Source organism: Procambarus clarkii, chromosome 79, assembly GCF_040958095.1.
Source record: "Procambarus clarkii isolate CNS0578487 chromosome 79, FALCON_Pclarkii_2.0, whole genome shotgun sequence".
In the NCBI taxonomy this organism is placed as follows: Eukaryota; Metazoa; Arthropoda; class Malacostraca; order Decapoda; family Cambaridae; genus Procambarus; species Procambarus clarkii.
In genome coordinates this window covers 18018355-18046313 of record NC_091228.1, presented here as the reverse complement: position 1 = coordinate 18046313, position 27959 = coordinate 18018355, and the positions used below count along the sequence as shown (strand labels likewise).

General features: G+C 46.3%; 1 protein-coding gene across 3 annotated transcripts in view; it reads left to right on the top strand.

Annotated features, from left to right (window-relative positions):
• na (sodium leak channel non-selective protein na) overlaps positions 1 to 4993 on the top strand; it is a 631552-nt gene extending 626559 nt beyond the window's left edge. For 2 of the 3 annotated variants that reach the window (XM_069314566.1, XM_069314565.1), the window contains exon 33: positions 67 to 4993. In XM_069314566.1, the coding sequence (XP_069170667.1) occupies positions 67 to 225 (159 nt within the window). In that variant the 3' untranslated portion in view covers positions 226 to 4993. The remainder of the gene's footprint in view (positions 1 to 66) is intronic. The other variant, XM_069314567.1, reaches the window with a different exon arrangement.
• Positions 4994 to 27959: the final 22966 nt, after the last annotated feature.

The window sequence follows — 27959 nt, the reverse complement described above, 5'->3', positions numbered from 1 at the left end:
TTTTTTGAATACTTTCATCCACCGTGGTGCTTGCTTTCTGGCCTTTACCCCACCATTTCCTTTCAGGTTATGTGTTTTGGGAAGGCTTGGTTGGGCAGGGTGTCTGGTTTTTGTGGTCTTAGTCTGGCTTGGACATCCAGAACTTTAAACCCCTGCTCTTTCCTGGGAGGGCACCAAGGTGGCTTCCTGTTGCTACCTGCTCATCAAATTGCACCAGGCCCTTGAGAGTCATAAATAGCCTACCAGAGACAAGAGGCCAAAACCTGACTCCCCTCACATGTGCAGAGAATGCTAGATGACTATTTGTGACTATATTTGTGTTCTACCCTAAATGCAATGTTCTTATTATACTGTATATAATGCCAAATACATATACTCCATCCTACACTATTTCAAAGGTAAAAACTTGCCTACTTTTGCCTCATTTTGTTGGCATGTTCTTGATTTGCGTGCGGGTGTGTGCAAGTGTGTGTGGGTAGTCAGCATGCATATGTATGTGTTTGCATTTTTCTAAAAGTTTATATGAATGAATGTATATTGTAAATACCCTTATATATTTCTAACCATCAAAGATATAGATAAATATATAGATATGAATACAGTATTTGTTAATATATAGAAAATATGTTATTAATTGAAAATAATGGTTATACAAATTTTGATAATGTAATGTAATATATAAACAAATGACAGAATCTGAATTTTGAAGAAATATTTGTTTATGTATATGTTGCACACCATCTTAAAAGCAAGACTTAACTGTGTGCAGTTGTTAAGGCAACCAAACCCTTTGGACATTAGCACAGTATTACTTTATTGATATTGGGCATGATCATTGGTTATTTGGGACAATGACACATTTTATTCATAAATATGCAAATGGGTAAATTACAGATTTGCATTTGTATTAAAGTGAATTAATTTTTGTTAAAAAGCTATTAAGTCTGAACAGCATTTTATGCAACTATTAAAAAAATATATATCATCAAGTGTTGTAATGAAATACCCATTTCTAATGGGTTCTCAGTAATTCCCTGAGATAAGCGATTGCCTCTAATCTCTGGAGATGCATAGGGGCTCTAAAACCTACCATCGCCTTCTGGGAGCCTCCACCAGAGTTGGGCTCTCCACAAGGAGAGGGGGGAATCACAGGAGTCAGGGATCAACCCAAACCCAAAGAAAACTCCACCAGAAATCATAGGCTCAACAGAAAAAGCAATTTTTATAAAGAAAATTAGGCACTCGAAGGAAGCAAGACAAACACTTGTTACCATGAAGTAAACAGCCTAACCATATTGTGCCTGACCACCACCAGGCGGCAACCCAGTTCCCCACTAGCTCTCTCCCTTTCTTGTGACTCTCCACCCACACAGAAATAAATAGGGCAGGAATACGGGCTTCTTTGGGCCTCGGCAGAATAGGGCATTTCACTACATTCAGTGCTCGAGTTCTGGGAGGGCATCATCAGTAACCTCCCAATGGCACCTGTAGAAAAATGTTACGCATTTCTGAATGGAATTAATTAGTAAACATGAAACCCTGCCTGAGTTTACCAGTTGGAGAAGGCAGAAACAGGCCTGGGGTAGAAAATTGTGAGCTGTGCACCAAACTTCCAAGCACAACACAGGCGCATTAGGAGCAAGGTCAACACCCTATTGGAATGTCAAAAGCTCCAGCCTGGATATTAGCAAAGAAAGCTGTAAGAGCAGTAAAGTTCTGCACACCATGACAGCAAGGTTACACAGCCAGCTGGCTGAAGCCAAACACCTTATGAATAAGTCAGCAGAACTAGGCCCTGACCTACAGGTTTTTAGACACAGTCTTTTGGGGCTTCTTGGTTGCTAGGCTGGTCCTTGGCACTTGGCTTTCTATGGTATGACACATGTTTGGGTTTTTGTCTTTGGAGCCCTGCATCTTTGCCTAGTTTGGCGATTGAGTAATTTAGTTGCTCGGTGTGTTGTTTGGTCTGCTAGCCAGGGATCGTGGTTCTTTTTCTGTTGACCGATTTTTTCTCTTCATTGTAACCCTTTTTTCAGTTACTAACACATGTAGTAGTAGTAGTTTTCGCTTTTCAGTGAGATGTTTGGGTTTCTGTCCCTTTCCTTTGGGTTACTGTTTTTGCCATTCTTCCTCCCTGGATTCATTTTGCTATTTCCAGGCCTGTGACCAGTTCAACCTTGCCTTGTGGCCCTGAGCCCAGTGTCCATTCCCATGTGTCTATCTCCTCTGGGTTGGGAGCAATGCCATTCTTTGTGCTATGCTTGGGATGGTTATTGTGGCCACTGTTTTGTTGGGTTTGTGTCCCTTGATCCTTATCTCTGTGTCTGGCTTTCTTGCTGACATTCTGGGTGACTTTCTGTGCTGCTTGCAATCTTGTTTGCTTATTGGCTTCTTGGGCCTGAGCATATATTCAGGTTCATGCTCCCCTCCCACCACAGTCAGCACTGTTATTGTTTTCTTTTCCATAGTGCATAGCTCGAGGACATACAGAGGGAAGCCCTCCCAAAAATCCAGCATTAACTGTAATGAAATGTCTTTTTCTGGTAGGTTTCCTCAATATCTTCCTGTTCCTGCCTTTCCCTTCTTGTGGTGCTTGGGAATTAGTGTTTTAAGTGTTGCGTGAATGATTAGGTTGGCTGCCTCTGGCTGCTGGGTTGCCAGGACTGCCATTTGATGGTAAGGGCATGGAGCTAATTAGCAGTTGTTCCTGAATAATGAGTGTTTACATAGTTTGAATCAAGGTTGTAATGTTGTCCAAGCAGTTGATTGTTTTGTTGTGCTCTATCATTCTGGTGGTTTTCCATTGGTTACCGAGGTGGTTTAGTACCACCAGACTAGCCTTGCCTTTAGTGAAGTGGCTAGAATTTGGTAATGATTTGTGATTACTGAATCATTACCAGGCTCATGATTTGATAGCGCTTGGTGTTGTACCCGGGCTTGGAGGACTCCATGTGAGTAGTTCCGGAAGATACAAGGGGATCCCACCAGAAATCAGACAGGAGACAGGAGACAGACAGTCTCCGTGGTGTAGTGGTAAGACACTCGCCTGGCGTTCCGCGAGCGCTATGTCATGGGTTCGTATCCTGGCCGGGGAGGATTTACTGGGCGCAATTCCTTAACTGTAGCCTCTGTTTAACGCAACAGTAAAATGATGAAAAAACGATTCTTCGCGGCGGGGATCGTATTCCAGGGACCTGCCCGAAATGCTACGTGTACTAGTGGCTGTACAAGAATGTAACAACTCTTGTATATATCTCAAAAAAAAAAAAAAAATAGATCCCACCTATTTTCATAAAAGGCGGAAAGAGCACTGCAGAAAACTATCGGCCGATCAGCTTGATATAACACATCTGCAAGCTCTTGGAGAGAATCCTGAGGGAAGGAATCATTCACCATCTTTCAGTGAACAATCTTGTACAATCAACACAACATGGATTTATTGAAATCAGATCCTGCCTTACAAACTTTCTCACATTTTTGTAAACGGTAACCAGCTACTCAGAAAAAGACCTTCCAATGGATGTAGTATACATGGATATTGCTAAAGCTTTTGACAAGGTAACACTTGAAAGACTGGCAAGGAAATTACAGGCCCATAGAATAAATGATAAAATATTAGAATGGATAAAACAACGGTTTAAGGAAAGAAAACAAAGGGTCATGCTAAATGGGAATGAATCTGGATGGAGAAGTGTGATAAGTGGGGTGCCACAAGGGTCCATTTTGAGACCTACCCTTTTTGTCTTATACATCAATGACATAGATGAGAATATTACAAACCACATCATCAAATTTGCTGATGGCACAAAGATTTATGATTAAGTGGGAAATGATAATGATATTGAAGCCTTACAAAGAGATCTACATAAACTTCACAAATAGTCAGAAGACTGGCAAATGCTTTTTAATATCGACAAATACAATACCCTGCCCGTGGGGCATAGGAATCCATGCCACAACTACCAAATTAATAACATTACATTACAGATATTGATGAAAAAAAGGACCTTGGAGTCAAAATCCACCACCCATTAAAAGTTGCACAACAGGTGGGTGCAGCAGTCAGAAAAGCTAACCAAACTCTTGGGATAATCAAGCGTACTTTTGACTATAAGGAAAAGAAAGTAATGGTTCAACTGAATAAATCTCTGGTGCACCCCTATTTGTATTACTGTATCCAAGCATGGAGACCTCATTTTCAAAAGAACACAGCTGCTCTGGAGAAAGTGCAACACCGGGCAACAAAAGTCATTCCAGAGTCAAGTCATCTCTCGTATCAGGAATGCTTGAAGGCCACAGGGCTAACAACACTGCAAACCAGGCATGACAGTTACAGATCTCATTTAAACTTTTATAATAATGAACAAGGTAGAGGAAGTTGATCTGGATATTTTCTTCAGAAGGGCAGATGTAACACTAACAAAAAGCAATGGTTTCAAGCTCAACAAGCCTGGAATCAGCTCAGCTATTCCTGGAAAAGATCATCAAGGCAAATTGGGGGGCCTTCGACAAGCCGCCAGCTTTCTCTCCTTGTTGAGGCCACTAGGGTTAGTAGCCCTCAGGTAAAATCAGGTAAATCAGAAAGAGTTGTTTCATTACATTCTCTATTGGTTTTTCCTGGTTTCTGGTTGATCTCTGATCCTGTAGCTACTCGTCTCTGCCTCATAGAGAGCCAGTGGAGAAGTGTGGGTTTCAGAGTCCTGGTGCATCTCCCCAAGGCTTCGCTTAACCAGATTTTACCTCAGGGAGCTACTGAGAGGCACCTTCCAGAAATTGGTACATAATCAAGATGAGAATTATTAATATTATGTTATTAATAGTTATAATTATTAATAATAGTGTTACTGACATTTATATAATGGAATATAAAGTTTATGATTACAAAAATATAATTAATACATTTATAAGATTTACATAATAAACTTAAGGAATACCTAAATAAACATACCTAATTTGGGACATGATTTGATTGAAAGTACACTAGTTGAAACCATCTACGTGTATTGTTAATGTACTGCAGAAATATATTTAAAATGATTTATAAAGAAGAAGAAAACTGGTAGCATGTTGTGTTGAAATGCTACCAGATTTATTTATTTATTTATTTATATATATATATATATATATATATATATATATATATATATATATATATATATATATATATATATATATATATATATATATATAACTGAAAACTCACACCCCAGAAGTGCATATTGTTGCATATTGTCCTGGGGACCATTCAGGCTTGTTCGCATATATATATATGTGTGTGTGTGTGTGTGTGTATCACGAAAATAAACACGTGATTAAAAATGTGACAATGTCAGACCACGGAGGAAAAATGAAACAAGAATTACCTTAAGTACTTTCGTATATTAATACATCTTCAGAAGGAGTCTTACTTAACCCTTAACATGCTCGGGGTCTAATATCCTGCCATCCCCACAGGCGCATGTCATTTTGAAAAAAAAAAAATTATTTTTTCTTTCTAACCTGTTAATTTGTGTTCACTGATCACGGGAAAAATAATAAAAAAATCGTAAGTGGCATATATTGCCCGCTATAGGGCGGGGAAGTCTGGCAAATTATAGGCACTGACTCAGCGTGCATCCCAGGTGGTTTGTTGCTCGCAAGCTGTCAGGCCAGAGTTGCCACAAAGAGATAATTACCGAATTATTTCAATGTCTCTGATTGATTTTTCATACTTTTCTGTGGGGAGCCCCTACGGCTCCCTGGAGCTTATCGGGCTAATGTATATTATGTTAGACCGGGACATTAGCTAAGGAGTTCAGACCTACCAGGGACCAGCGCCAGAACCTGGCCCCTTCAGAGAGGTTTCAGGGAGCAATGGCCCTGGAAAACCCCATATGGTTGGGGGTTTTCCTTATCTGCCATCGACCGGGGTTAGGCACCCAGAAAGGTAGGCGTAACAAAACAAACCCCACATGGTAAGAAACTACAACAAAAACCGAACAGAGAGGTAGAAAACTCCCTACAATCCCAAGGAAACAAGCAAACAAGCAAACATCACACTTTACTGCCGCGCCGATCGTCCGCGCAGCCCTCCCCACCCCGGGAGGGGGAGGGGGGGAGCCCCGGACCTACCGCGCCGGCTGCCAAGCTCCAGTTCGTTCGCTAATGTCAACCGGGATTGACGCTTCTCTGGCCTCAGTTTCCTAGGCGGTGTTTGCCTTGTGTGGCGTTCACTGCCGTGTGTTGTGGTGTGCGGTGGCCAGGAGTACTTCATCAGTGCCGGGGCTGCATGTGCTTAGTGGCTGACTTCCCTAAGCGCCCTGTGAGTACTGCCCTTGCGTAACAGGGTTATCTTCCCTGGGGCGTTCGGGAACCATTCCCGTAGAGGTTCTTGCTGCTCGGCATTTGCCTCGCCCTTGGGGCCAGCTGGGGCTTGGGGCCCTTGTTTGGCCCTGGGTAGGGATTGGTATTGTGCTGGTTAGGGCGTCAAGGTGTTGCGCAGCCTGCCACCTAAGCAGCGGCCGGTTTCTGTTGCCTCTGGAGACGGTGTACTTTTGCGGGGTTTTTCTTTTGTTTTTCATTTTCTTGCCTGGTGGGGGTCTGCCTAAGGTGGTTATAGTTCCACTGGTAGTGTTTGGCGGCCCTCTGCTAGGCCCCCGTGCTTGTACACGTCTCAGGGGTTTTCAGTGCTATAATCTACCCGCTTGTTATGTTTGGGTTTCTTAACCGGTTAGCAACACCTTGCCCGGGCTTCCCGTAGTTGTTACCCTACGGGCCCTGGAAACCCCTGTCTGGGCTCGGGGGACCATTGAATGTGTCTTCCGGGTTCCAACCCGTCTTGAACGGGATCGTTGGTTGCTGTTCCCTTGTCTCCGGGTGACAGTCGCCATTTTTACCTCCGTCATGCTGCCTGTTGGGTCACTGACACCTTGACCCGGAGTCTTGCGAGTGGTTCTCTGCTTGTTCTCCAGTACTCTCCTGATGTTATTATTGTTCAGAGTACAGGCGGCATCCGTGTTGCAAGCTAGGTTAGGTTGCTGCAACATGCTAGGTTGGTTTCCCACTCGAATGCCCCGTGGCCGCCCCGTTTGGTTAGGTGCTGCTCGCCCCTTTCTCTCCATGTTCCCGGCTCCGGACCGTCTGCGGGTTTCGGGGTTGGGGCGGGGTTCAGTTGCGGCAGAGACTCGGGCGGTTTTCGGGGGATGCCCCGTTCGGGTTGGGGACGGAGGTTTGAGCCTGTGCCTCCTGCCAAGGCTTCTGGGTCTTACCAGCAGCCCTTTCTTGTTGCCTTTCCCATGGGCTCTTGCTTTTCTTTAAGGGCGGAGGGCTTGGAGGACGGCTCTGCCCCGGGGCCTCTGTTGTTGGTTCCCGGGGCTGTGGGGGTTGCCTGCTAGCAGTTTTGGGGCGGTTTTGCCCCTTCAGGGGTTTTTCTGCTGTTGGGCGTCGTTTTTCGCCCTTCCAGTCTGCTAGCTTCCCACATTTGCTGGCGTGTTTTTGTGTATTAACCCTTAAAGTGCGCATCACTTCATATGAAGTGTAAATCGTTTTACCAGTCAACTGCGCTTCACTTCATATGAAGTGTATGGGTACCGCGCACGATTTGAATGGCCCGCGGTGTAGCTGGGGGTCCCATACGCTGCCCAGGGGCTCTAGTAAACAGCGGCCATTTTGAAAAAAAATCCAGCTCACGCTCCGATGGCATGGGAGGCCTCAGTTTAGCGAGAGTCACCATGGCGAGCGCACGGTCAAACGCCTCACAAGCACGCATCACTTAGTCCCTCACCCCAGAGCAAATAGCCCACGAATTATTCTCTGAAGGTGAAGAAAGTGTGTTTGACGATTCAGACAACGATGAGGATTATACACAGTTGTCGGGAGATAGTAGCAGCAGCAGTGAAAGTGAGAATGACCGCCATGCCATGGCGAGGCCTATACGCTCTCCCATGCCTCCTCGCCCATTTTCTACCCCAATTCTACCACGACCTCACAGTTCCTGTGGATATTTTCTGTTTGAGGGTGACGAGTCAGAGGGAGGTGACTCCTTTTCTGGGTTTAGTGACTCAGATCAAAGTTTTATTGAGCCTGTGGCTGGTACCAGTGGTGTAACTGGGCGAGAAATTGTCGCGTCAGCAGCATCTCGCCCAGCCAAACGCCACCGCATGGCACCACATGAGGGACCAAGACCCTCGTGTTCACGTGCATCCACCTCACGTGCACGTAGCCGCCGTGCTTCTCGCAGACGGTATTCAGCTCCTGGTCGCCGGTATGCATCGCTTCCTCGCCGTCTTTCCTCTGCATCTCGCAGGACGCCTGGTGTACTTGAGTGGAGTGATGGTGACGACTTTATTCCTAATATTCCTCACTTTGACGATAAAGATGTAGGGATTACAAACCTTTTCCCTAATCAAGGTGAGGACATGGCTGAGATGGAATATTTTACAGCATTCTATGATGAACCACTTATGGAATACATTGTACACCAAACGAACCTGCATGCTGCTTACCTGATTGAGAGGGAAATCACAGAATTTTCACGACTGCAGCGTTGGAAAAATACCACAGTGGCAGAAATGTATGTGTTTTTGGCACTCTGTTTGTTGATGAAGCACTGTCACAAACATGCAATAAATGACTATTGGAGCAAGGACAAGACAATACCAACACCTTTATTCGGGAAATATATGTCACGAGACAGGTTTCAGATACTCCTCAGGTGTCTACATTTTGGAAGTGTTCAGGACCGAACACCTGATGATAGACTGTGGCGAGTGAGGCACTACATGAACGATGTTATTGGAAAATTCAGAGATTTTTACGTACCAGCACAGAAGCTGGTGGTTGATGAATCTCTCCTACTTTTCAAGGGACGTGTTCCATTCAAACAGTACATTCCCTCAAAACGAAACCGATTTGGCCTGAAATTTTTTGTTCTTTGTGATTGTGAGACAGGATACGTGTTACACATGATTCTGTACTCGGCTAGTGATGTAGACATTCCCGGTAACGACGAACATGGATTCTCGGGGAGTGTAGTGAAGACCATCATGGCTCCGTGGATGAACAAGGGACACATTTTATACACAGATAATTACTATACAAGTCCCTTGCTAGCTCGGTTCTTGCTAGAAAATAGAACCGGATTGGTTGGTACAGTAAAGCCACAACGAAGGGAAATGCCTGTGTTTGACAACGACATTGCAGTTGGTGAGTGTCAGAGAAGGAAAAGTGATAACATTCTGTCAGTTCGGTGGAAAGACAAAAGAGAGGTGAACTTGTTGACAACAATTCATGATGGAACAATGGTGAACAGTGGGAAAGTGAGCCATAAAACAAACGCACCACTATATAAGCCAGACTGTGTTTTAGACTATAATATCAACATGCGGTTGATTGATAAATCAGACATGATGATTGGCACTGCAGAGTGTGTGCAGAAGACATGTAGGTGGACGAAAAAAGTGTTCTTCCATCTTGTGGACATGAGCATGCTGAACTGTTTCAACATGTACCTTGTGAGAACTGGACGTAAGCCCACTTTCCGTGACTTTGTATTTGATGCTGCAATACAGTTATTAGGAAAGTTTGCAAAAGATGTCCCAGGTATTCAGCGGCCCATCATAAACCCACTGTTGCAGCATGCTGGTACTCCACGCCTCGCTCACACTGAAGGCTTCCTAGCACACAAACTTAAGTATTTGCCACCTGGTGTGAAGCGTGCAATAGCCCAACGTGATTGCTTGGTGTGTAAAACAACGACACGTAGAGACAAGAAACGGAAGCTTGTGCAAACATGGTGTGAAACGTGTGGTATCCCATTATGTGCTGTCGACTGCTTCAATGACTACCACAGTCTAGAAATCTTCTAAGTGTGCTTCAAAGTGTGTATAGCGTGTGCGAGTGTGTAAATATGTAAACATATAAGCAGAACATATAATATAATAGACTGTAATGACATATTATATTGCCGTAATTGAAAACATTTGTGTGCGCCTGTGTATACTCAAATATGCAACAATTATTGATAAAAAATATGTTCAAACAATATTTGAAACACAATTAGTGAAAAAAAATTAGATAAAATGCGCTTAGACATTGTAAATAAATAGCGCGAAAATATATTTGTGGCAACTCTGGCTGTTTGAGGACCGCGCGCAACATCTCCCGGGCGTGTACTGCATGAGCGACCATGCAGATTGTGACGTCATCGCAGAGCTTCTCGGCTCTATTGCAACAAAAGTAAGTACAATAGAATTTTTTTTTTATTTTTCCCGTGATCAGTGAACAGAACTTAACAGATTAGCAAAAAAAAAAAATTTTTTTTTTTTTCAAAATGACATGCGCCTGTGTGGATAGCAGGATATTAGACCCTGAGCATGTTAAGGGTTAAGCGTCAGTCACAGCCCCTGCTGGCGGCCATTTTCGTCTGCCGGTTTCCCGGCGTGGCCACCAGGGCGGCGTTGCGGTTTGTTTACATGCGTCTGGGTGTGCGAGCGAGCGTCTCTGGTGAGTTTTCAAAAAATTTGCAGGGTTTTTGTTCTCCTGTTGTCGTTTCTTAGTTTTTCTGGTGTTTTCTTGCCGTTGCCTGTTCCTCTGGGAACGTTTGGGTGTTGATTTTGGGTCTGAGCCTCTGGGTTTAGGCTCAGTGCCCCTGGCTGGTATGCTTGCTCCCACACCTTGCCCCTCGGTTTTCGGTCTGTTGGGACCGTTTTCCCAGGGCGTTCTGCTGGGGTCTGTGCTTTGCCTTTTAGTGGTGTTCTCCGCCGGCAAATGTGGTGGTTTGGGCTCCCCCTGGTTCGATTCTGGGTTCCTTTGGGTTCCTTGGTTTCGTTCTGGAGGTTTCTTCCTCTTGGGCCCCCTTTTGTGGGTTCAGGGGACTTTGTTTCCTCGTGTAACCCGGTTCTGCCTTTTGGGGTTCCGGGGTCTTCCTGGCTTGCAGACTGAGCTTTTTGGGTCTTGGCACATGTTGTGGTTGTGCTGGGGCTTTGTGGTTTTGCTGTCGAGGTGGGCCTTTTGATGCAGTTTTGTGCCTTCTTTGCCTGGCCGGCGTAGTGCTCTTTGCCACTAGTCGGCGGCTTGTGCTTTTACAATATATGTCCTCACCTAGTTGTGCTTGTGGGGGTTGAGCTCTGGCTCCTTGGTCCTGCCTCTCAACCGTCCGTCAACAGGTAATTACCTAAGTGTAATTACCTAAGTGTAGTTACAGGATGAGAGCTACGCTCGTGGTGTCCCGTCTTCCCAGCACTCTTTGTCATATAACGCTTTGAAATTACTGACGGTCTTGGCCTCCACCACCTTCTCACTTAACTTGTTCCAACCGTCTACCACTCTATTTGCGAAGGTGAATTTTCTTATATTTCTTCGGCATCTGTGTTTAGCTAGTTTAAATCTATGACCTCTTGTTCTTGAAGTTCCAGGTCTCAGGAAGTCTTCCCTGTCGATTTTGTCAATTCCTGTTAGTATTTTGTATGTAGTGATCATATCACCTCTTTTTCTTCTGTCTTCTAGTTTTGGCATATTTAATGCTTCTAACCTCTCCTCGTAGCTCTTGCCCTTCAGTTCTGGGAGCCACTTAGTAGCATGTCTTTGCACCTTTTCCAGTTTGTTGATGTGCTTCTTAAGATATGGGCACCACACAACAGCTGCATATTCTAGCTTTGGCCTAACAAAAGTCATGAACAATTTCTTTAGTATATCACCATCCATGTATTTAAATGCAATTCTGAAGTTAGAAAGCATAGCATAGGCTCCTTGCACAATATTCTTTATGTGGTCCTCAGGTGATAGTTTTCTATCTAGAACCACTCCTAGATCTCTTTCTTTATCAGAATTCTTTAAAGATTTCTCACATAATATATAGGTTGTGTGGGGTCTATGTTCTCCTATTCCACATTCCATAACATGACATTTATTAACATTAAATTCCATTTGCCAAGTGGTGCTCCATATACTTATTTTGTCCAGGTCTTTTTGAAGGGCATGACAGTCATCTAAATTTCTTATCCTTCCTATTATCTTAGCATCATCAGCAAACATGTTCATATAATTCTGTATACCAACTGGTAGATCATTTATGTACACAATAAACATCACTGGTGCAAGAACTGAACCCTGTGGTACTCCACTTGTGACATTTCTCCGTTCTGATACATTGCCTCTGATTACTGCCCTCATTTTTCTATCAGTCAGAAAATTTTTCATCCATGATAGAAGCTTACCTGTCACCCCTCCAATATTTTCCAGTTTCCAGAACAACCTCTTATGTGGAACTCTGTCGAAAGCCTTTTTTAGGTCCAGATAGATGCAGTCAACCCAACCATCTCTTTCCTGTAATATCTCTGTGGCTCGATCATAGAAACTGAGTAAATTCGATACACAGGATCTTCCAGATCGAAAACCATACTGTCTGTCTGATATTATATCATTTCTCTCTAGGTGTTCTACCCATTTAGTTTTGATTAGTTTTTCCAATACTTTCACTATTACACTTGTCAATGATACAGGTCTATAATTGAGGGGGTCTTCCCTGCTGCCACTTTTGTAGATTGGAACTATGTTAGCCTGTTTCCACCCGTCTGCTACGATTCCTGTGTATCGGTTCCTGTGCCTTTTGGGCTCTGTCATGTCTACATGTGACATTGTATGGGGGTCAGCCTCGTTACTTGTGTGAGGAGTCGCCACATTACTTCTTAGTGCTTTCCCGTTCCCATTCTGACACTCAAAAAAAAAAAAAAAAAAAAAAAAAAACTTTAATTCTATCTGTGGCTCTTTTGGGTACTCAGTTTCCACCTGTGTCCCCTAGTGCATGTGCCCCTTGTGTTACATAGCCTGTCCTTCTCAACCCTGTCGATTCCCTTGGGTATCTTGTATGTGGTGATCAGGTCTCCCCTCACTTCCTCTTCCAGCGAAGTGTGGTTTCATTTCCGTAGTCTCTCCTCATGACTTCGGTAGTGTACTTTTTCTTTCTGAAGGGGTTCTGTTCCCTTCTCTGTTGACTGGGCGCTGGGGGAGCAGCTTGCTCTGTTGCCTCTCGCTTGGTCCCGCTGTTGGTGGGCACTTTGGGTTGTCTTCCGGCCTCTGCTGGCGTCGGAGGACGGCTTCTCCCCCTTGGGGGGGGGTTCAGAGCTGGCGGGGTGGGCTTCTTCCCTGCGCTTCGTCATTTCCTCTTCGTGGGTGCGTGGTCGATCCGCCCCATCCTTCTGGGCTTCCCGTCTGCTCTTTGCAGTCATGAGCTTTTCCCGTCTGCTCTTTGCAGTCATGAGCTTTTCCCGTCTGCTCTTTGCAGTCATGAGCTTTTCCAGTCTGCAGTTCTTCTGGACTACTTCCGTCTGCGCCCTGGATCCTCTGCCCTGCTCGGAGGACTGTTGTCTCCTGTTCGGATTCTGTTAGGGCCGGGTGCATGGATGGTGGACCTGGACCTCCAGGTCACTTCTTGGCACGTTCCTCTCCAGTTTTTCTGGGGCTAGCACGGTTGGTAATTACCTATGTGTACTTACCTAAGTGTAGTTACAGGATGAGAGCTACTCTCGTGGTGTCCCGTCTTCCCAGCACTCTTTGTCATATAATGCTTTGATTATAATTGTCATATTGTCATATAATGATTGTCATATATCATAATATGTCTTAATATGATTGTCATACAATGCTTTGGTGGTGGGGCTTCAGGTTTGCTGTTTTTATTGCATTCCCTATTTTGTGAAGGGCACTTTGTATACTTTTTGCATCTTTACCGGATCTTAGTGCCCTGTCTGCGTCTGAGATTCGGTGTCTGGCCTACCTCGACGACTGGCTGGAGTGGGCTCCCAGTCAGTCCGCTTGTCTGCTCGCCAGGGGATGGTTCTTTCCAGATCGCTGGGTTTGGTTTCCTGGTGATCTGGAGGTTTTACCTTCTGTTTCCGTCCCGGGTTCGGACCTGGGCCTTGTTTCAGGCTCTTGGGCCCCTCATTGTCTTCCCTCCAGAAGTGTTACTGTGGCTGTGGTCCCGCCTTTGGCTGTTCAGGAGGGGGTCCCGGGTTGCTCAGTGGTTGCTTGGGCGGTTGTGCGGGAGTTTGCACTTCGGCGTGCTTGTCTGCCCGCGGAGTCGGGTTTGGCTCCGGCGTCGGTTGGTTCCTACGGAGACTCCACTTCCGCCTCTTGCATTCCTTGGGTTCCTCTGGGGATCTGGTGTTGGTGCTGCGTCACCAGCTTCCTCTTTGGGGTTTTCGGGGTTCCGTGCCTTGGCAGCTCCCCGAGCCTTCGCTCGATGTGTTCACGGACGGGTCGTCTCTCGGCTGGGGCTTTGTGACCAGTGCTCACCAGGTCGGCCGAGGTTGATGGAGTCTGTCTGTCCGTCGGGCTCACAGCCCGGTTCAGGTGTTCATGGCTGTCTGGTTTGCGCTTCGGAGGGTTTGGGTCACTAGGTTCTCTACCATTCAGCTCTGTTTGGACTGTTCTCTGGTGGTTCTTGCCGGAACCACAGGGGGTTTGGTTAACCGTGTGGTTCGTGTCCGGGGTGTGTCCTGCGTCCTGGTGGCCAGCTGTCTCGGTTCATTCCTCTTCGTGGGTTGGCCAGTCATCGCCGATTCGTTTTGTTGGCTCTGTTGGGCTTATGGACTCCTGGCCATGGACGTCTTCGGGTCGGCGTGGTCTAGGCGTCGCCCGTTTTGTGGCGCCCTTCCCACCTGCGAGGACTTCACGGTGGAGGCTTTCGGCAGGCCTGGTCAAGGTGGGGGGTACCTGTACCTCTTCTCCCGGTCCAGCTGTTGCTTCGGGTTCTGGCTCGGTTGCAGCCCATTCCCACGAGAACAGTCATTATGGTTCCACGGTGGCCGGCCCGGCCTTCTTTTCAGACGCTGCTTGATAGGTGTCCGTACCCGGGGCGTTTTTCCTGAGGCTTCGCCTCTTTCAGCAGGCCGAATCGGTCCTGTCCGTGACTGGTTCGGCCTTCTCTTTGGCTCTTCGCGTCTGGTATTTTGACGCAGGTATCGCCATCTCTATGGTGTTCAGGTGGCTTTGTTGACGGTGTCCCACCTGCGAGCTTCGTCTTGGAGACTGTATGACGTTTATTACGTTTTCTCGCGTTTTGTTTCCCCTCCGGCCTGCTCATGAGTCGCCTGAGCCATCCTGGTCCTTGTTCAGGGTGCCTTCTTCTCTTCCCCTCAGTTTGTGGTAGCCCCTTCGGTTTCAGTTTCCTCCTCTTTGGTACTGGTGGTAGCTTTATTGGTGTGCAGCCTTTCTCTGTCCTGGCGACGGTCGAGACGGCTGCTTTCCGGAGGGGTTCTTGGGGTATTGGTACTTGTTTGGTTGGGCCGGGGGGTGCGTCCTGTGTTGTCCAGTTGTGCTTTTTGCTGTTGCCGGCGTACCGTGCCTGGGGATGCGCTGTGGTTGATCCGGTTCCTTCGTTCCCTGTTTTCAGGGCTCGGGTCTCCCGGGTCGTCCGCAGTGTTTTCCTTCTTCCTGCGGTCTGTCTTTGCGCCCGTGCTGTTCAGACGTTTGCAGCAATTGCTGCTGTGTTGGTGACGTCTCGGGCTCATTTTGGGCGCAGGGAATTGTGGGTCGCACAGGTTTTTGGCCGCCCATCCATATGTGCGTCTGTTCTTGGGCGTTCTTGTTGCCTTGGGTCGCAGGTTTGCGACCGGTTGTCTTGGCTTTGCGTTGCAGAGTTTGTGGCGGCCGCCTCCCGGGTTAGCCCTTTCTTTTCCTTCTCTTTGGGTATGAAGCTCCAGGGAGCCGTAGGGGCTCCCCACAGAAAACCAGCGTTGAATGTAATGAAACGCCATTTTCTGGGTGAGCCCCGGAGGCTCCCTGGAAACCCTCCCTCCCACCGGTCGGCGGTTTTTTCGCGTTGGTTGAAGCTTAGCTTCCGAACTGGAGCTTGGCAGCCGGCGCGGTAGGTCCGGGGCTTCCCCCTCCCCCTCCCGGGGTGGGGAGGGCTGCGCGGACGATCGGCGCGGCAGTAAAGTGTGATGTTTGCTTGTTTGCTTGTTTCCTTGGGATTGTAGGGAGTTTTCTACCTCTCTGTTCGGTTTTTGTTGTAGTTTCTTACCATGTGGGGTTTGTTTTGTTACGCCTACCTTTCTGGGTGCCTAACCCCGGTCGATGGCAGATAAGGAAAACCCCCAACCATATGGGGTTTTCCAGGGCCATTGCTCCCTGAAACCTCTCTGAAGGGGCCAGGTTCTGGCGCTGGTCCCTGGTAGGTCTGAACTCCTTAGCTAATGTCCCGGTCTAACATAACATACATTAGCCCGATAAGCTCCAGGGAGCCTCCGGGGCTCACCCAGAAATTGGCGTTTCATTACATTCAACGCTGGTTTTTTTGCTGTAATATTATTCAATAGTGTGTAGTTTGATATATTTATATAATAAAATGAGTGAATCGTTGGTGTACTCAAAAATATGGTGTGCATATTGTTGATTCAATTATGTTCATCAATCAGTGAACAAATACTTTGTTGGTTATTACACTATAAGCACAGGTTATATATAAGTATTTGCATGTTTTGTTCACTATAACGAACCACTAAGTAGCTATTATGAGTCAAAAAGTAATGAGGAGTGACCACCGTGTACCAGCCAGCCACTCCCGCCCTCCCTCCAGTCATCTGACTCACCCTCATTCTCCTCCCACAATAATGTTTTTGCTATAATCCACTATATACAGACGTTATATATAAGTATCTACATGTTTTGTTCACCATAACTGTACATCTAAGCTTGTATGGTGAGTAAAGGCACAGAGATGTGGCTACTCACACAGTCAGCTGATCGGCGGCCGCCCTCAAGGCCAGACGCACTAATATTTCTCCTCCAACAACACTGTGTGGTGTTATTACGCTATATACACACATTATATATAAATATCTACCTATTTTATTCATCATACTTGTACAAATAAACTGGTATGGTGCCCAAAGACCATCGTGGTAACCAGTAAACAACACCGTCGTCTGCACGGTGGCGTCGTGCAGACGACGCCACCGCTCTCACCAAAATGGCGGCTCCAAACCTTCTCTTGCTGTTTATACCCTCTATACGCACGTTATATATAAGTATCTACATTTGTGTTCACCATAGCGAACCACTAAGCTGGTATGGTGAGTGCAGTCAATAAAAGGTGGCCACACACAGTCAAAAGACATCGCCACCACCCTCTCTCCCACAGCATTACACCTCCTTCCATGGCGCACAGCGCTAAATATCACCACAATCCTGCTCTTATCAGAACCCTGGTCAGTTTTATCACAGTCAGGGGGCTTCAGTAATACTATCACTGCTAAATAATAGCAGTATCATTTATATTATGGTATTTGTAGGCGATGCTGTGGTCACAAGCTGAACAGCGGTGCTGTGAGCTCGTGCTGCGTGCGCCAGCCTTCGTGGCTTGCTCAATACTGACGCTGTAACACCCAAGAATGTTGGCCTGGATTTTTTTTCTAGGTGGCATCTGGCAACTATTGGTCGTGGCTGTACTATAGCTGCCCCTATCCAAGGCGGGGCGTTTAAATTATAGCGCTAGACACGAAATCATATATAAATGATGTGCGCGGTTTCGGTTTTGTCACTGATATCATTTATATATGATATGCGCGGTTTGAGGGTTAAGGGTTAAGGACCTGCCCAAAATGCTGTGTGCTAGTGGTTTTACAAGGATGTAAAGACATCATTGCTATGTACTCTCATAAACCCAATGTACCTTCTTTTAACCCTTAAAGTGCGCATCACTTCATATGAAGTGTAAATCGCTCTTATCAGAACCCTGGTCAGTTTTATCACAGTCAGGGGTCTTCTGTAATAATATCATCGCTACATAATAGCATGAACAAGTATAATTTGGCATTTTTAGGCGATGCTGTGGTCACAAGCTGAACAGCAGTGCTGTTAGCTCATGCTGCGTGCGTCAGGCTTGGTTGCTCACTCAATACTGAGGCCAATAACACCCGGGAGTTTGGCCCACGATTTTTTTTAAAAATGGCGTCTGTTTACAAGAGCCCTGATGAAGGTGTGGTGAACCCTGTGTATCCGCGGGCTGTTTAAATCTTGCGTAGTACTCCAACACATCATATGACGTGATGCGCAGTTTACTGGTACAACGTCCAGCACGTCATATAACGTGATGCGCACTTTAAGGGTTAAGGAAATTCCTGTTTCATTTTTCCTCCGTGGTCTGACATTGTCTCATATATATATATATATATATATATATATATATATATATATATATATATATATATATATATATATATATATATATATATATATATATATATATATATATGTCGTACCTAGTAGCCAGAACTCACTTTTTGGCCTACTATTCAAGGCCCGATTTGCCTAATAAGCCAAGTTTTCCTGAATTAATATATTTGTTCTAGTATTTTTCTTATGAAATGATAAAGCTACCCATTTCATTATGTATGAGATCAATTTTTTTTTATTGGAGTTAAAATTAACGTAGATATATGACCGAACCTAACCAACCCTACCTAACCTAACCTAACCTATCTTTATAAGTTAGGTTTGGTTAGGTAGCCGAAAAAGTTAGGTTAGGTTAGGTTAGGTAGGTTAGGTAGTCGAAAAACAATTAATTCATGAAAACTTGGCTTATTAGGCAAATCGGGCCTTGCATAGTAGGCTGACAAGTGCGTTCTGGCTACTAGGTACGACATATATATATATATATATATATATATATATGTCGTACCTAGTAGCCAGAATGCACTTCTCTGCCTACTATGCAAGGCCCGATTTGCCTAATAAGCCAAGTTTTCATGAATTAATTGTTTTTCGACTACCTAACCTAACCTAACCTAACTTTTTCTACTACCTAACCCAACCTAACCTATAAAGATAGGTTAGGTTAGGTTAGGTAGGGTTGGTTAGGTTCGGTCATATATCTACGTTAATTTTAACTCCAATAAAAACAATTTGACCTCATACATAATGAAATGGGTAGCTTTATCATTTCATAAGAAAAAAATTAGAGAAAATATATTAATTCAGTAAAACTTGGCTTATTAGGCAAATCGGGCCTTGCATAGTAGGCTGAGAAGTGAGTTCTGGCTACTAGGTACGATATATATATATATATATATATATATATATATATATATATATATATATATATATATTAGTACCTAGTGGCCAGAACGCACTTCTCGGCCTACTATGCAAGGTTCGATTTGCCTAATAGGCCGAGTGATTTTCTTTATTTTCAATAAGTTGTTTCCAATTAGTTTATTTAAAATTTTATTATTATATTATGTTAAGAACATGAATTACTGATTTAGTTATATTAGTTTAGGTTGCAACTGCAAGAAAAATGACAGGTTGGATAACAAGAACTTTTCACACTAGAGATGCTATACCGATGATGATACTTTTCAAAATGCTTGTGCTCTTTAGAGTGGAGTACTGCTGCACAATGACAGCCCCTTTCAAAGCTGGAGAAATTGCTGACCTGGAGAGCGTGCAGAGATCCTTTACTGCTAGAATCCACTCAGTAAAACATCTAAATTACTGGGACCGACTAAAGAGCCTAAATCTGTACTCCCTTGAGCGCAGGCGAGAGAGATACATGATAATTTACACGTGGAAAATAATTGAGGGGCTGGTCCCAAACCTGCACACAGAAATAACATCACATGAGACCAGAAGACATGGCAGGATGTGCAGAATACTCCCGTTGAAAAGCAGAGGTGCAACAGGTACTCTGAGAGAGAACTCTATCAACATCAGAGGCCCGAGACTGTTCAACACGCTTCCACTACACATAAGGGGCATAACTGGCCGACCCCTCACAGTGTTCAAGAGAGAACTGGATAAGCACCTCCAAAGGATACCTGATCAACCAGGCTGTGACTCATACGTCAGGCTGCGTGCAGCCGCGTCTAACAGCCTGGTTGATCAGTCCAGCAACCAGGAGGCCTGGTCGACGACCGGGCCGCGGGGACACTAAGCCCCGGAAGCACCTCAAGGTAACCTCAAGGTAGGTTAGGTTAGGTTAGGTTCGGTTATATATCTACGTTAGTTTTACCTCAAATGAAAAGAACTTAACTCATACATATTGAAATGGATAGTTTTATCATTTCATAAGAAAAAATAAAAAAATATATATATTCAGAAAAACTTGGCTTATTAGGCAAATCAAGCCTTGCATAGTAGGCCAAGAAGTGCGTTCTGGCTACTAGGTACGAAATAAATAATATATATATATATATATATATATATATATATATATATATATATATATATATATATTAATTCTAATTAATATTATTGTATTATAATAAGAACATGAATTACTGTATTGACTTACTTAGGTTAGGTAGGTTAAGTTAGATTTGATAACATTTCTATGTCAGCTTTAACTTTAAGAAAATATAAATCATAGTATAATGGAAAGTTGATCTAATATGGTCTAATATATACACATCAGCCTATACCAGGCTGATGTGTATATATTAGACCGTGGCAACAGTCAATTGAAGGAGTTCTCAGCCTACCAGGGACCAGAGCCAAGGCCAAGTGCAGTTAAAAGCTCTGTACCTCAAGGTACAATCCTTGCGACACTGCTTTTCCTTATTCTCATATCAGATATAGACAAAAATACAAGTCACAGCTTCGTGTCATCCTTTGCAGATGACACAAAAATCAGCATGAAAATTAACTCTGCTGAAGACATTGAAAAATTACAGGCAGATATCAACAAAGTTTTCGATTGGGCAGCAAAAAATAACATGATGTTTAACCCTTAAACTGCGCACCGCGCCTGCAGGCTCACGTCTGGTTTGCGCAACGCGCCTCCGGGTATTTGTATTTTTCACGTTCCATTCAAAACTCCCGCGGCTACATGGGGTTCACATCAGCTTCCTCAGGGCTCTTGTAAACAGACGCCATCTTTAAAAAAAATCGTGGTCCACATTCCCGGGTGTGGGAGCCTCAGTAGTGTGTGAGCAACCAAGGCTGGCGCTCGCAGCATGAGTGCACAGCACTGCTGTTCAGCATGTGACCACAGCATCGCCTAATAATGTCAAAATATATATATAACTTGTATTATTTAGCTATGATAGTGTTATATTAGAGCCTGAGTGTGATAATGACTGGGTACAATGTTCAAATATCAGTGATTCAATGCTGTTCACGATGTTCACAGCGCTAGCTAGCCACAGCACCACAGCATTATTTCGTTCATCTAGGAATCTTCAAATGATTTCTTAGGCTCCTTTTCAAAATAAACGTGTGGTCAATTATTCATTTACAGGAATTAGTGACCAGGATTGTGATAATAGCAGGATTGTGGTTATAATTAGTGTTGTGCGTAGTATTGTGGAAGGAGGAATTTTGATGAGGGAGGAAGGGCGAGAATTGAGGTATCCTCATTGTGTGTGTGTGGCTGCCACTCTTGTTTTGCTCACCATACTAGCTTAGTGGTTCGCTATGGGCAACACATATGTACATGGGTATATATAGTGTGTGTATATAGTGTAAGAACAGCAACAGGAGAATGTTGAGAGGAGCTATTTTGGTGAGGGAGGTGACGTAATCGTAGCGTCGTCTGCTGTGTGATTTTTCATGCAGTGTATGGTGGCCACTGTACTAATTGGACACAATACCGGCTTACTTGCGTAGTTCTGGTAAATAAAACATGTAGATATGTATATAGAACATGTGTAATAAGAACTATAACAATATGGTGGGAGGAGCAATGTTGGCGAGTAAGATGTTGGAGTGAGGGAGACTGGCTGGGTGTGGCTGCTCTCACTCGAGGTGTTCTGAATGTGTTCATGGCCAAATGCTCCTATTGGCCCATACGAGGCAGCTGCTATTGGCCCATACGAGGCAGCTGCTATTGGCCCATACGAGGCAGCTGCTATTGGCCCATACGAGGCAGCTGCTATTGGCCCATATGAGGCAGCTGCTGTTGGCCCATACGAGGCAGCTGCTATTGGCCCATACGAAGCAGCTATTACGCGGTGTTCTGAATGTGTTGATGGTGAATGTATATAGTGTGTGACAGTGTATAGAGTGTAAATAGATTGTATATATTGTATACACAAATTAGCATGATACATAGTAAATATGTGTACACAAGTTTCATGCACGTAACACAGTGTCTACGGACAGTACGGATATTGTACTGCGATATTATAGTGTACGTGTTCATTATACATTGGATTCGCACATAAAAACAATGAAAATGTATTTGGAAAGGTGCGCAAAAAATGAAAGAAAATATATTCGCGGCAACTCGCGCGCCCCGCCCCGAGCGCCCCACCGCCCCCGAGAGCTTACGGCACGGGCGCACGGGGAATGATGACGTCACGCCCCAACTTCCGGACCCCATAGCAGCCAAAGTAAATACAATTTTGACTTTATTTTTTACATACCCATACTGAGGGAAGGGTTTTTGACACTTTAAAAAGAAAAAAGAATTTTTTCCAGAGAATTTATTTCCTGCGCACTGCGGGGGTGTCACATTTGGAGGCAACGCAGTTAAGGGGTTAATAGTGATAAATTCCAGGTACTCGGGTATGGCAAAAATGAGGATCTGAAACATAATACAGGGTACAAAACACAATCGAATCTGCCCATAGTAGGAAAACAGCATGTCAAGGATTTGTAAATAATGATATCCGACGACCTAACGTTTAGGGAGCATAACCTAACAAATATTGCGGCAGCCAGAAAAATGATAGGATGGATTACAAGAACTTGCAAATCCAGGGATCCCATCACAATAGTTGTACTCTTCAAGTCATTTGTGTTGTCCCATCTTGAGTACTGCTCAGTACTCACTTCCCCCTTCAGAGCAGGAGAGATTGCTGAAATAGAGGGAATACAGAGAACATATCCGGCACGCATAGACATGATAAAGCCCCTAATTATTGGGATTGTCTGAAAGCTCTCCAAATGTACTCACTAGAAAGGAGACAAGAGAGATACCAAATAATATACACAAGGAAAATACTGGAGGGCCAGGTCCAAAATCTACACAGTAAAATAACAACATAGTGAACGATATGGAAAAAATGCAGACTAGAACCAGTGAAGAGCAGAGGTGCCATAGACACAATTAGAGAACACTGTATAAACATCAGAGGTCCGCGGTTGTTCATCGTCCTCCCAGCGAGCATAAGAAATATTGCCGGAACAACCATGGACATCTTCAAGAGGAAACTAGATTGTTTCCTCCAAGGAGTGCCGGACCAACCGGGCCCCTGGTAGGTATGTGGGCATGCGGGCCGCTCCAAGCAACAGCCTAGTGGACCAAACTCTCACAAGTCAAGCCTGGCCTCGGGCTGGGCTTGGGGAGTAGAAGAATTCCCAGAACCCCATCAAGCAGGTATCAAGCCAGAACCTGGCCCCTTCAAGAGAGACATGAGGAGTAATGGCCTAAAGACACCACGGTGTAATTGGAAGCAGTCTTGTCTGCCATCTATCAGGTCAGGCACCCAGAAAGGTAGGAATTTCAAAACAAACTACTGCTGGTCAGAAATTGCAAACCGACAGCCAAACTAGCAAACATAACTCCCCAATCAAAAAAAGGAAACAAACATGACATCACCACAACCACCATGCATCCATCTGCGCAACCCCCCCCCCCCCCACCCTACCAGGATGGGGAGGGGCCCGACCTCCACACCGGCAACTCTCCCCAGTTCAGAGGCTGAATATCAAAAACTCAAAAAAACGCTGACCGGAGGGAGGGAGGGAGGGAGGGAGGGATGCCAGGGAGCCTCCGGGTCGTACCCAGAAAATGGAGTTTCATTACATTCAACTCTGGTTTTCTGTGGAGAGCCCCTTCGGCTCCCTGGAGCTACCTAATCAAAGATAAGAAGAAAAAGGGACTCACCCTGGAGGCGGTCGTCATTCGCTCCTCAACTCAACTCCTCAAGTCGAGACAACAGGTCGCAACCCGCGACCCAAAGCTATACACGCCTAAGAAGGACTAGGAACAATAACAAGGTAACGTGCAGCCAGATTCAGCCTCCAATAACCCCGTGCCCAAAAGATAGGCCAGGACATTACCAAAACAGCAACCGAATGCCGAACTTACAAACGGCGTGGGCACGGGGAAAGACCGCAGGCTGGCTAAACCGAATCATCCTGCGGACAACCTGGAAGACCCACGCCCTGGAATAGGGAAGAAGAGAAACTGGGCCAACCCAAAATGCGTCCTTTGCCTCAGAAGCCGTATTGCGCAAATAACGGCGAAGAACCACAAACAGACACAAAACATGATGCACCCCTGGCTGAACCAATCAAGCATCAACAACCCAAGGACCCCTTTAGAAAGCAGCAGACTCATTGTTCGCCAGAAAAGAAGGAGACGGCTGCAAACGAAGAAAAGACCATCAGGACCAAAAGAGCAGAAATTTCTGCGCCGAAGGAGAGCATGAAACTCTCTGTCACGACCTCCAGAGGCCAATGCCAACAACAAAAGAGCCGTAGGAAAAAACAGTCCTGAACCGAGGGGGATCACCCCAAACCGAGGAGAAGGGAGAAGAGAACACCCGGTGCAACGACCAGGACAGCTCAGGCAGTGCATGAGCAGGCCGGAGGTGAAAACAACACCCAAGAATGCTTGCGGAACGAAGCAGAAGTGATATCCACCGCAAATGCAAGCTGCAGCAGCTCCACCAGCACCACCCAAAACGAGGCGACAGTATCTGGCATAAGAAGACGGTCCTGAAACAACCAAGAGAAAAAGGACAGAACAATCCGACCAGAAAACGAAGACAACCTACGAAGATACAAGTGCTGAAAAGATCGCCAGGAAATCTCGTGCTGCTGTCGAGACGAAACTCGCAGGTGGGACACCAACTAAGCCACCTGATCACCATACAAGTGGTGATAAAACTGCTTCAAAAAGACCAGATGTGAGAAGCAGAGAAGATCGAACTAGCCACATATATCGAAATGGACCGATCTGCTGTAAGAGGCGGGCCACGGGAAGACCCTTGTGTTCGGACATCAAGCAAGAAATGCCTGAAACCAGGGCTGGGCTGGCCACCAAAGAGCTAACAGGATTACTCGTGTCTGGTAAGTCTCTCTGAGCTAACCAGGACCCAGAGCAACAACTGAACCGGTGGGAAGAGATACAGATAATCCCAACTCGACCAGTCCAGCCAAAAGGCATCGACCCCAACGGCCTCGCAGTCTGGGAAGGGCGCCACATACACTGAAAGACAACTTGACCAAGTCGATGCAAAGAGGTCCACCTCTAGATGCCCGTACACCCGGCAGAGCCAACTGAACGAGTCTGTGTCGACTGTCCGAGGGGAATGAACCAAGAACAGGCCATCCGCCAGTATGTCTGACACCCCCTGAACGTAAACCACCAAGAGAGCCAAACCCCGAGAACTCAGCAAACGAGTCACCTGAAGTGACCAGCCCCAAAGAGCCAACTACCGCATCGAACCCCCGTGGTTCAGACAATGAACCACCGGGGAGCAGTCTGAATGGAGCTGCATCATTTCTCCACGAGCAACAAGAACCCACTGAAGCAAATGTCACACCACTGCGAACTCCTGCGCCGTGCTGTGAGCCTGACGGAAGAATGGACCCCACTGACTCTGGCCAGCCTGGTGAGCACCGGTCACAAAACCCCAGCTGAGAGACAAGGCATCCGTGAACACATCGAGCGAGGGCTTCAGGGCATAGAATCCCAAAAAAAACCTCAGAGGAAGCCGATGACACAGCAGTTGATGCAAGGCTCCCGGGACCCGAACACAGCGATCACAAGAGCGGCGGAAGGAACGCTCCTGAAGAAACCAGAACATCCGCCGAAGCCAGATTCGACCCGACGGATAGACCAGCACGGCCAAGATCAGGCTCCCACACCGCCACTCAAACAACCGACATGTGACCAGGATGCACTCCAAAAACAGTCATAAGCTGGACTGCAGCTGCAACAATGCCGCCAGAGGGAGAGACAAGGAAGCAGTCCAAGAGTCCCACACAAGACCCAGCCCAGTCCGAACCTGAGAGGGAACCAAATGGGACTTCCAGTACACCAAGAACCCAAACCTGGTGAGTTGGTAAAGAACCCAAATCCCTGGCGAGCAGACATGCGTATTGGCTGGAAGCCAACACCAGCCAATTGTCGAGGTAAGTCAGAACTCAAACTTGTCACCACGACCCAGTTAAGGTGTGTGGACACGCGAGGTGCCAGATCCAAACTGGAAGGCAAACAAAGAAAGCTGTAAGTCTGTCACTCCACGACAAAACCAAGCCAGTCCCTGAACACCAGATGAATTGGGACGTGCTAGACCCGAGACAGAGTAGTCATCTGAAAGGAGGGCCAAAAAACCCAGGGGATCATACAGGGCAAGTCCAGTATGAATCGCAGATCTGCCCAATCCCGTTTCAGTACTGAAAACAGGCAGGAAACCAACTTCAGGATGGCCTGACAGAGCGCAGGGGTTGAGGCCCGCCCTGCAAGCCCAGTTTCCCCAAACGAAAAGGAAAGAAGTAACGCCACTGCAGGCCGTAGGAAAAGGACTCTAATTGCCCACAAATTGTGGGGCCAGGCGAGAACAAACAGCATGATCTTCCGCCCCTATCGTCCCGCCAACAGGGCGAACCGTGAAAGGGCCGACGACCCCTACGAGAGCCCGACTGAAACTCAGAGCAATCACTGAGCCAACAACTCCGCAGGAGGACCAGTCCCGATTCTGGCACTACTGGCTTACGACGACCGAAGGAACCCTGAGACCTGGCGCGACCCTTCCGGGCAGGACCTCCACGGCCCCCCTGGAGAACCTACAAGTCCGTTACATACCGTCAACTACACGAAGCCGCCTGCAGAAAATGCACCACCGCAGACTCTGCAAACAGCAACGGACAAAAAGGGGATGAAAATCTAAGAGCCAGGGCCCAAGACGATTCCAAAAATTAGGACGAGCATCGCCTGTCAGCACGTGAGACAAGAAGCGAAGAAACCGCCTCCCTCAGAAACGGCGCATACAACTTCAACGAAGCAGCCGGCGCCCGAGCTGCCGAAGCAAGCACGCCGGACACTGGCCTGAAACCCAGCTCCTCCACACCCACCACGAACCAGTCCGAAGACAGCTCCAGCTGGGAAGCTTCAGCTGGGAAGCTCCAGCTGGGAAGCTTCAGCTGGGAAGCTCCAGCTGGGAAGCTTCAGCTGGGAAGCTCCAGCTGGGAAGCACAAAACCGAAGCCAAGTGCCCACAGGCACACAAATCCTTGGTCACCATGGATGCCGAAAGGGAGGGAACCTGCATGTGAAGGCGCACCTGGCCAACATCATAAGGAAGGACGGGGTGAACAAGCATGCATTGAGGTGCTCCAACTCGCCCCCCAGGAAACCTGAACGACCGTAGTCAACTCTTGCCATTCAAGTGCGCAGTCCGACAAGACGAATGCCAAGCCCCCAACAAAAGAAATGGCAGTCTGCCAGCCAAGAAGACTCTGGCACCTTGTAATGCACCCAATAAGGAAAAGAGGAGCCAAACTCAAAAGAAGAAGGCTTCATTATCAAGGCATAATCCAGGTTTCACAGGAAGTAAGCCGCAAGGGCCTCCCACACCGTCCTCGATGGGATGCGGGAAGCTGAAAACCTCCAGGAGGAGGGAACTGAAGAACCCAAAGGAACTTGGAGCCGAACCCGGGGAGGAGTTAACTCATAACAAAATCATACAGGGAGGGGATAGGAAAACCCCTCCTCTTGTAACAACAAGCCCCATGCCAAGCATACCAAACACCCAAACAGGGACAAGTGGGGCCCAGGTCCACCAAGTCAACTCCTCCCCAGCCCAGGAATCCTCCAAGTCAGGACCCGGGGCTGAGCCGTCCTCCAAACCCTCTGCTCTTTGAGAAAAAGCAGAGTCCATCGAAAAAGCAGAGATGATGGGGGCCCGCTGGCATGGCCCAAAAGCTCCGGCAGGAGGTCCAGGCTCAGATGCCTCCGCCGCCAATCCGGAAGGGGCAATCCCCGAAGTCACCCGAATCTCACAACCAGTATAATTCAACGCGGCA